This window comes from Callorhinus ursinus, unplaced genomic scaffold (assembly GCF_003265705.2).
Source record: "Callorhinus ursinus isolate GAN/ISIS: 27379988/994484 unplaced genomic scaffold, GSC_fseal_2.0 scaffold87, whole genome shotgun sequence".
Taxonomy (NCBI): Eukaryota; Metazoa; Chordata; class Mammalia; order Carnivora; family Otariidae; genus Callorhinus; species Callorhinus ursinus.
Window position 1 is genome coordinate 1,376,278 of NW_027397149.1, and position 10,150 is coordinate 1,386,427.

At 46.1% G+C, this 10,150-nt stretch overlaps 1 protein-coding gene and 1 pseudogene across 6 annotated transcripts in view; one reads left to right on the top strand and one right to left on the bottom strand.

Annotated features, from left to right (window-relative positions):
* The window catches only part of SGF29 (SAGA complex associated factor 29), a 30,262-nt gene extending 21,192 nt beyond the window's left edge, over positions 1–9,070 (bottom strand). For 2 of the 6 annotated variants that reach the window (XM_025853867.2, XM_025853863.2), the window contains exon 1: positions 8,884–9,070. Coding sequence is in view for 2 of the 6 variants with exons in the window: in XM_025853862.1 (XP_025709647.1) it covers positions 6,891–6,981 (91 nt within the window). In the remaining 4 variants the exon portion in view is untranslated. Of the gene's footprint in view, positions 1–6,708; positions 6,732–6,890; positions 7,072–8,601; positions 8,741–8,816 lie in introns of those variants that run through there. The other 4 variants (XM_025853868.2, XM_025853869.2, XM_025853862.1 and 1 more) reach the window with 4 other exon arrangements.
* Positions 4,105–5,951, top strand: LOC112810322 (ATP synthase F(1) complex subunit alpha, mitochondrial-like; annotated as a pseudogene).
* Positions 9,071–10,150: the final 1,080 nt, after the last annotated feature.

Below are 10,150 nucleotides of genomic sequence, written 5' to 3' on the forward strand. Positions count from 1 at the left end.
GAGCAGTATAAAGTCATACAAAGAAATGAAATACACCACTTGCAAAATAGCCATCAGACAAATGAACTGACATGCATACTTTAGGAGCGTTCCAAGAAGGGCAACGGGGACAAAACAGCTGCTAAGTTCCCATGAGGCCATAGACTCACCCTTGGGGAGCTCCTGAGCCTTTCTGAGTCTCAGTAAAAACCAGAGCACCCACTTGAGGATTAACAACATAAGGAAGGTCCAGGCGGTGCCTGGCACAATATGTGAACATGAGCTACCCCCTCCTTGTCTGGAAACGGGGGTCAGGGAACTGCCGGGAAAAAACAGGGACTACACTAACTTGAGCAAAGCAGTCAAAGGCCGAGGCAGAAGAAAACCCTGATGCATCCCAAGCCCGAGGGGAGCAACGCTGAGATGGTGGGCCACACAGAGTCCACACCGTTGAGGAGTGCTCTCCTGTTTGAGCCCTGCCTGCTGGGCAGTGCCTTGCTTGGGAGAACGACCTCACTTTACAGTTTTACAACAAACTATCTCCAGATCCGTTCAGTCGTGACCTTGAATCTCCCCCAGAAGACACCCCCAATGCCAAAGCCTACAGGAACAAAGCACGGGGCACGGAACCATACATGATGAAAAGGCCAGAGCTCCGAGCTGGGAGGAAGTGGCTTCCAGCCCCAGCTGCCCGTTATCAGAGTCCAAGGGCCCCAAGCTGATCCCAACCTCGAGAGGCCGGACAATCTCTGAAAGGTTTCAGGCTTTCTTACACATTTTGAGGCATGGCCCAACACTCCAAGCTTTTTGGCTCCTGGCACTCTCTTCTTCCCACTGCTTTAGAAGCCACGCCTTCTATTTCTACCCACAGAGGGAACTACCATTCTGACATTTTTTCACTACAGATGAGGTCCACCTGTTCTAGAACTTCATAGACATGTAATCATGAGGCACCTCAGTGGCTCAGTCGGTGGAGCATCCGACTCTTGGTTTCAGCTCAAGTTGTGATCTCAGGGTCATAAGATAGAGCCCTGAGCTGGGCTCTGCCAGTGCATAGGGTTGGCTTGGGATTCCCTCTCTCCCTCTGCCCGTCCCCCTGCTCGCACACTCTCTCTCTAAATAAATTAAAAATGAAGAAATGTAATCATGCCATCCACATTCTTTAGGGTATGGATTCTCTGAATGTGTGGTGTGTGTATCAGGAGTCTGTCCCTTTCTATTGCTGAGCACTGTTCTCTCTCATGAACAAACTTGTTTGTTTAGCCAGCTCTGTTCTGATGGCACCCAGGCTACTCCCAACTTGGGGCCACTATGAATAAAACTGCCATGAGTAGTCATATAGGAGTCTTTTTTTAGACATATGTTCATTTTTCTTAAGTACTTAGGTCTGAGGTAGATGTTTAATTTTCCAAGAAAGTGCCAGGCTCTTTCCCTGAGAAGGTGTACCAGTTCTCCCACCAACAATGTACAGAAGTTCCAGTTGCTCTACATCCTTGCCATGTACAGTGTTGTCATCTTCATTTTATTTAAAACAATTTTTAGCCATCCTAGCTAGCGTGAAGTGAATTTTCACTGTGGTTTTAATCTAGACTTCTCCGGTGACTGATGTTGAGCCCCTTCCCATACACTTACTTGGCTTCCTTTACGTCCAATTCAGTGGCTTTTTAGTATAGTCACAAGGTTGTGCAACCATCACCACCACCTAATTTTAGAATATTTTCATGACCTCCCAAAACCTGTACCCAAACAGCAGTCAGCCCCCAGTCCCTCCTCCCCTCAGCCACAGGCAACTGTTTATTCTACATTCTGGACTTCACGGATCTGTCTTTTTTGGACACTTCATAGAAACAAAATCACACAGCATGTGGCCTGTGGAGACTGGCTTCCTTCACTGAGCACAATATTTTCAAGGTTCATCCATTCTGTACATGTGTCAGTATTTTGCTCCTTTTACGGCTGACTGATATCCCAGACCTCATTCTGTTTATGCCTTCATCAGCTGATGGGACATTTAGATAAAATGACTTTTATAACAAGAATTTGGAATTCCTCCTGCTTGGCTCTCTTGTTTCCAAGATGAGTACTTACCATGTGACAAGGCATTCACAACAACCACAAACAAACAGGAGACTCACCAGTGCCACCCCCTTCTTCCGGGTATCCACTCCTGCTGCCCTTATTCCAGTTAGGGGGTTGTTTTTGTGCATGTGGGCACGCAGTTTATAATTGTTATTTGCAGGAGGGTTGGCCTGATATGAGCTACTCCACCACTACAGGAAGCAACTTCTGAGCATTCTGCCCATCACCTTTTCTCCATTTTGGTCATAGCACTCCAGTTTCTCTTTGGGAAACTGTCCTTCACCTTGGCTCCAAAGATGGGAGCATTCCATTCTCCCTGACCACAATAACTGGCTCAGGAAGAGGTATGCAACCCAAGTCTGGTCCAAATCAACTTAAGATCTTTTGCTAGGAGCCATCTGCAAAGAGATACCTTCTTTCAGTTGGTTGTTAAGAGAGTAGAAGGGAAGCCTGGGAAGGATGGAGGCATGTGCCTGCCTGAGAGAGAAGCCAACACGGAGAGAAATAGTGCTGAAAGACATAAAAAATCCTGGTGACATCAGTTAGCTTTCTGGATATAACCACGTCTGAAGCTGCTATACCCAGGACTTTTCAGTTAGAGTCTAACAGACACTCCTTTCCTGCTTGGACTAGTTTAGGTTCACTTTTTGTTAACTGCAACTGAGATGTCTAATAGGTAATTCTAGGGACAAAGGACTATTAACTGCTAACCACCCAGTCAAAACCTACTCTCTAGCCCCTTCTCTAGAAGCCAAGGCCTCATACAAACAAATCCAAACAACTCATACTTAAACCCCTCTAACGTTAGTCCTACAGGGCTTAAGACAGTAAGAGCTTTGTTCTGAATCAAAGGGAAGGAAGGCATCTAAGATCCTACACTAAGATTCCATACTCTGAATCTGGCCACCATCAACAACAATCTACATTCATCAATTGGTTTGAAAAAATTAAGGAGATGCTGATTTCTTTCCCCTAGTACCTACCACGCTTCTAGACCAAAGCTTATACAGGGGATTCCTACTGAAACCTTACAGCAATCCCATAAGCACACCCTCTTTATAGCTGGAGAAACTGAAGTTCAGATTGGTTAAATTATGCCGGGTAACTTGGGAAATACAGGTATTTGCAAAACTGCAAACTCTAGAATCTGCTCTCCCTCCCAATTTCAAGCTTTGTAACAAGCTCAGCTTATTCAATAGCAAAAAAGATCACAGAAATAGAACCATTTCGTCTACTGGAAACTGTCAATCAACTGTTAAGATATTAAGATCACACTGAAAGTATTAACAGTAAGATGGGGATTCATGGTGGCATCTGATAAAAAGAGGTAGAAAAATAAAGGTAATTATGACAGTACTTCCTTACCGAATACCTATACGTGCTAAGCACTTTTATGTAGATGACCCCACCTAGCTCTCCTCACGGTCCCACAAAGTAAGTGCTGTACTCTTCATTTAGAACTGTGGAAACTGGAGTCTTGGAGAAATCAGTGACTTTATCCAGGTCACGCAAGTAATAAGTGACAGAGGTGGGATTCAAATCCAGACCTGTCTGACTCTACGACCTAAGTCTTTTTTTTTTTTTTTTAAGATTTTATTTATTTGACAGAGAGACACAGCGAGAGAGGGAACACAAGCAGGGGGAGTGGGAGAGGGAGAAGCAGGCCTCCCAGGGAGCAGGGAGCCTGATGCGGGGCTCGATCCCAGGACCCTGAGATCATGACCCGAGCCGAAGGCAGACGCTTAAACGACTGAGCCACCCAGGCGCCCCTCTATGACCTAAGCCTTAAGACTCAAACAACCCTTAGTATGATCAACATCCAAATCCTGTTGGTTTGGTGTTCAACAAACTGGCTTCTACTCCACAGTTACAGAGACCACAAATCCTGGAGTGACGTAAATTGGGTATTTTTTTTCCAATGCAGATGATATATCAAAATTCTATAGGAGATTCATTTTCATTCATTTCATTTCAAAGATTCATTTAAAATCTTTGTAAGGCAGTCAGTCCGGAGGCTGCAGAGGAACCACCCGAGAAGCTGTGAAGATGTCCGTGCGCGTCGCCGTGGCCAGGGCCCCCGCCCTCCCTCAGCAGGCCAGGCTGGTCTCCAAAAATGATTTGGGATCATCCTTCATTGCTGCAAGGAACTTCCATGCCTCTAACACTCGTCTTCAGAAGACTGGCACTGCTGAAGTGTCCCCTATCCTTGAAGAGTGTATTCTTGGAGCTGATACCTCTGTTGACCTTGAAGAGACTGGGCGTGTCCTAAGCATTGCCCACGTACATGGGCTAAGAAATGTTCAGGCAGAAGAAATGGTAGATTTTTCTTCAGGTTTAAAGAGTATGTCTCTCTGGGCACCTGGGTGGCTCAGTTGGTTAAGCGACTGCCTTCGGCTCAGGTCATGATCCTGGAGTCCCGGGATCGAGTCCTGCATCGGGATCCCTACTTGGCAGGGAGTCTGCTTCTCCCTCTGACCCTCCCCCCATCTCATGTGCTTTCTCTCTCTCTCATTCTCTAATAAATAAAACCTTTAAAAAAAATAAAATAAAGAGTATGTCTCTGAACTTGGAACCTGACAACGTTGGTGTTGTCATGTTTGGAAATGACAAACTAATTAAGGAAGGAGATATCGTCAAGAGAACAGGAGCCACTGTGGATGTTCCAGTTGGTGAGGAGCTACTGGGCGGTATTGTAGATGCCCTTGGTAATGCCACTGATGGAAAGGGTCCAACTGGTTCCAAGACCTGTAGGCGAGTTGGCCTGAAAGCCCCTGGGATCATTTCTCGAATCTCTGTGCACAAACCAATGCAGACTGGTATTAAGGCTGTGGATAGCTTGGTGCCAATGGGTCGTGGCCAGCGTGAGCTGATTACTGGTGACCAACGGAATGGCCAAACATCAATTGCTATTGGCACAATCATTAACTAGAAACATTTCAACGAAGGAACTGATGAGAAGAAGCTATACTGTATCTACTATTGGTCAGAAGAGATCCACCGTTGCCCAGCTGGTGAAGAGACTTACAGATGCAGATGCTGTGAAGTCCACCACTGTGGTTTCAGCTACTGCTCCTGATGCTGCTCCACTTCAGGACCTGGCTCCTTACTCTGTCTCTTCTATGGGAGAATATTTTAGAGATAATGGCAAACATGCTTTGATCATCTATGACGACTTATCCAAACGGGCTGTTGCTTACCATCAGATGTCTCTGCTGCTCTGCCAGCCCCCCGGTCGGTGAGGCCTATCCTGGTGACGTGTTCTACCTACACTCCCGTCTCCTAGAGAGAGCAGCCAAAATGAACAATTCTTCTGGTGGTGGTTCCTTAACTGCTTTCTCAGTCACAGAAACACAAGCTGGTGATGTGTCTGCTTACATTCCAACAAATGTCGTTTCTATCACCGACGAACAGATCTTCTTGGAAACAGAACTGTTCTACAAAGGTATCCACCCTGCCATTAACGTTGGTTTCTCTGTGTCCCGTGTGGGATCTGCTGCCCAAACCAGGGCCATGAGGCAGGTGGCAGGTACCACGAAGCTGGAATTGGCTCAGTATCTTGAGGTTGCTGCTTCTGCCCAGTTCGGTTCTGATCTTGATGCTGCCATTCAACAACTCAAGTCGTGGCATGTGACTGACTGAGTTGTTGAAGCAAGGATAGCATTCTCCCATGGCTACTGAAGAACGAGTGGCTATTCTTTATGCCGGTGAAAGACGGTATCTTGATAAGTTGGAGCCCAGCAAGATCACAAGTTTGAGCATGCTTTCTTGGCTCATGTTATCAGCCAGCACCAAGCCCTGTTGGGCAATATAAGGACTGATGGAAAGATCTCAAACAGTCACAGGCTAAGCTGAAAGAGATTGCAACAAACTTCTTGGCCGGATTTGAAGCTTAAACTCATGTGGAGTCACAAGAAATACCAGTTTGGTTTTGTCATTATTTATTCTAGCAATCAGTTCCATTTGTAAAAGGATTACTCTCATATTCCAGATGTACATAAATTATGTTAAAAAGAAAAGTTCCGTATTGGTTGGTGAAAAAAAAATCTTTGTAAGACTCTTCATATACAAATTTAGAAATGGGGTTAAAAAGGTCTGTGTCTTACTACATGTCCCCATTTCCAGCTCCAGAAAGATGGGTCACTAAAACTACGGATGCCGATGGACCTACCCACTGAGAACAGGGGGCCTCACGGTTGGGCCAGGTATTTATAAAACAGACACTGTGATTTACAGAGCACCTTTTTTTTTTTAAGATTTTTTTTAAAGTTTATTTATTTAAGCAATCTCTACACCCAACATGGGGCTTGAACTCACGACCCCAAGATCAAGAACCACATGCTCCTCTGACTGAGACGGCCAGGAGCCCCTACAAAACACTTTCAAGGCACTTCTTCAGATCCTAGACAGCCAGCCCCTCTCAAACAGCAATACCACACAATAACCACAGTGAGCAATTCTAGTGCCCGCATTCCAAACAAGCACATACTTTCGTGCTTCTGTTATGTCTGCCTGAAATGCCCCTTGATCCTTCCCCCCACTTCCCTCTGGGTGCTCATCTTTTGGGGTCCAAATCAACTGGTAGCACAGTTAACACTTCCACAGCAGCACCTGCCAACCTTCTTCACAGCACACACAGAACAGAATACTTACGGTAACATTTGTATGGCATCCTTGCGTAAAAGAACAAAGCCGCTCACAGCCAGAAAAGAATGGCAGGGGGATCTGGCTGCCCCAGGCGCCACTCATCTGCCCTGATGCCAATGGCAGTCAAAACTTCCAAAGCAGATTCTTGCACTTGTCACACATACACCGAGAGACTGTTTCACACTTACTTGTCTCTCCTGCAGAACGTGAGCTCTTAGAAGACTGACATGCAGTTGTATTCGTCTTTACATTCCCAGCAACTAGCACGGGGCCTGGCATCTACTAAGTCTTCAGAATAGATTACTGGACCACACTGAATCCTGAAAATATCTTAGTCTTTCAACAATTCTGAAGCTGGGCTATTAAATATCTTCTCTCCAACCCCAGAAAAAAAAAAAAAATATATATATATATATATTTTTTAAAGTAAACTCCATGCCCAGCCTGGAGCCCAACGTGGGCCCAAACTTATGACCCTAAGATTAAGACCTGAGCTGAGATCAAGAGTCAGATGCTTAACCAACTGAGACACCCAGGCACCCCAATTAGTTGCTATTACACTCTAAGAGGGATGGTCTACTCCCCACCTATGGAGAGGAGGTATTTCTTCTCTATAAATTCATTCACTCAATAATATTTGTCAAATACCTACTCTGTGCCAGGCATGAGAAATATACAGCAGTGAATGAGACAAAGTGTCCCTGCCTTGCTTACGAAATTCAGTCCAGAAAGGAACACAGACATTAAACAAATAGTTCCATATACTTATTAGTCGGTGAAGTTAACACTTTAAAAGAGACATAGAAAACACAATAGATACATGGATAAATTTGAATAAACAATGACAGGGAATATTGAAGAACTGAAAACACAAATTCTCAGGCAAAAAGGACCAAGCGCCAAAGAGAGTAACTCTTTGACAGAATAAGTGCCAGCAGTGAAACTTCAAAGCCTCAAGGGCAAAAGGAAAGGGAGCGGGGCGCAAAAACCACCAGGAATAACTCAGTGTTTGGCCTCAGCAACTGGAAGAATGGGAAGACTGGGGAAGGTGAAAGTATGTGAGGGGTAAAACTCAAAATTTCAGTTCTGGACATGTCTGAAATGCCGATTTTGACGTTTTAAGAGATGTCGTTTGAGACGTGAATGTAAGAATTTGGAGTTCAAGGGACAGCACTGGGTTGAAGATGGAAATCTGAGAGCACACTAGGCGGTATTTATAAAGTCTTGAAATGGATAGCTCCTGGGAAGTGTAGTACACAGAGATTAGGACGAGGCCTGGGGGCAGTACAATCGTTAAAGAGAAAGAAGAGGAACAAGACATCAGCAGAGGAGAAACCAGAGGGCTGAGGCTGAAGAAGAGAATGTTCCGGGGCGCCGGGGTGGCTGGGTTGGTTAAGCGGCTGCCTTTGGCTCAGATCATGATCCTGGAGTCGCGGGATCGAGTCCCGCTTCAGGCTCCCTGCTCGGCAGGGAGTCTGCTTCTCCCTCTGACCTTCCCCCCTCTCGTGTACTCTCTCTCCTTCTCTCTCTCAAATAAATAAATAAAATCTTTAAAAAAAAAAAAAAGAAGAGAATGTTCCACAAATCAAATGAACGTGCTTCAAGAAAGGGCAGCGATGAACGGCATCAACCACTGCTAGAGGAGTGAGAACGAACTTAACACTGAATGTGGCGACCGAGAGAGCACTGGTAGCTTCAACAAAGTGCTATTTCAGTGGCGTGGCGGGGGCCTAGACTGGGGCGGGTTCAAAGACCTGGAGGTGATGAGGCGCCAGCTAGAGGCTGAAGCCTCACGCTGCAAACGGGCGCAGAGAGATGAGGAGGCAATTGGAAGTCTCGGGAGGGCGAAAAAATTATCTCGTCAACAGGGGCTCATCCTCAGCCACCGTCTTCTCGCACCTGGACTGAGTACCCCGCCTCCGCCGCCTCCACGCCCAGCACCCAGCACCGCGGACGCCGGCTTCCCCTCCTCGCCGAGCGGGCCGGCGCACGCGCAAATGCTAAAGACCGCCGGCGCGGGGCCTCCCTCCCCGAGCCCCGCCTCTCCCCGCCCAGGGCGCGTGCGCACCGCCCCTCGAGAGCCGCCTCAGGGAGGCCCGGGAATGGGGACGCACCGGAGGGGACCGCGGCTCTCCGCTCCCGCCATTCCCCGGAGGGCCCCAGACCGCGACCCAGCCCCACCTGCCAAGCCGCGAGCGGAATAGGTACGTCGTGCTGCAAATTACGACGGCAGGCGCGGGCGCGCCCCTCGAATGCTTTTCCCAAGTCTGAAGATTATAACGCGCTTGCGTTCGAAGATTCGCGGCACGTCGAGAACCACACACGCTTTTTTCCTTTTATGAACCAGTCGTAGCGCGAACTTCCTCCACGCGTGCGCCATCCTTTCTGTGACGTGCCGCGCTGCTCCTTGGGATATGTAGTTTTTATCACACTATGCTGCACTCGCCAGATGAACATTTTAATAAATTAGAGCCCGTGTGTTTTCAGTATCCTCTCTCATTCCCCCAAGCCTCTGTAAGATAATTAAAAACTTTTTTTAAGCCTCAAACTGCTCCAAAAGATAAAGTCTATTTTTAAAAAATTTTAAATAAATTAAAACAAGCAGATCCGTAGACCAGAAATTGCACTTTTAGGGAGTCTTCCTAGGAACGTATTAAGGACATGAGTAAATATTAAACTACATTAGTTTAGGGGCGCCTGGATGGCTCAGTCGTTAAGCGTCTGCCTTCAGCTCGGGTCATGATCCCGGGCTCCTGGGATCAAGCCCCGCATGGGGCCCCCTGCTGGGCGGGAAGACTGCTTCTCCCTCTCCCACTCCCCCTGCTTGTGTTCCCTCCCTCGCTGTGTCTCTCTGTCAAATAGATAAATAAAATCTTAAAAAAAAAAAAAAAACTACATTAGTTTACATCCTAGTATCTTGTGATTTCTTACATGACCCTTACCAAAGTTTAGAATTGTATTTTATTTCGTTTATATGATACACTTGCCAGCTCAATAAGCTTAAACTCATCTGTTTTGTTTACCTTTGTATTCCCAGTACCTAGCACATTCCTAGTACCTATGAGGGCACATCACAGGTCCTCAATATTTTTGTGTGCACTTAGAAGAATCTCAGACTTCAACACAAACTATTTCAGCCCCAAATTAACACATTTTTGCCATCAGGTTTTTCTTTTTGAGGTCTCTATCTTAATGAATGGCATGACCACCTATCCAGTCTCAGCTATATATTCTGCATTTTAAGAAGCTTATGCTTGCAAGGATTTCACAAATTTTGCACTTGTAGAGGTGTCAGGAGCTATTTCTCCTGAATGTCGACAATTGATGTAGTTACGCCTCAGGAGAGGTTTAGGGCTCACAATTGTTTGTTCGAATTTATCTGTAATCTCTGATGTTTCTACTGTTAAGCAACAAAAATTCAACTGAGTAACATTTTTTAAACAAGATT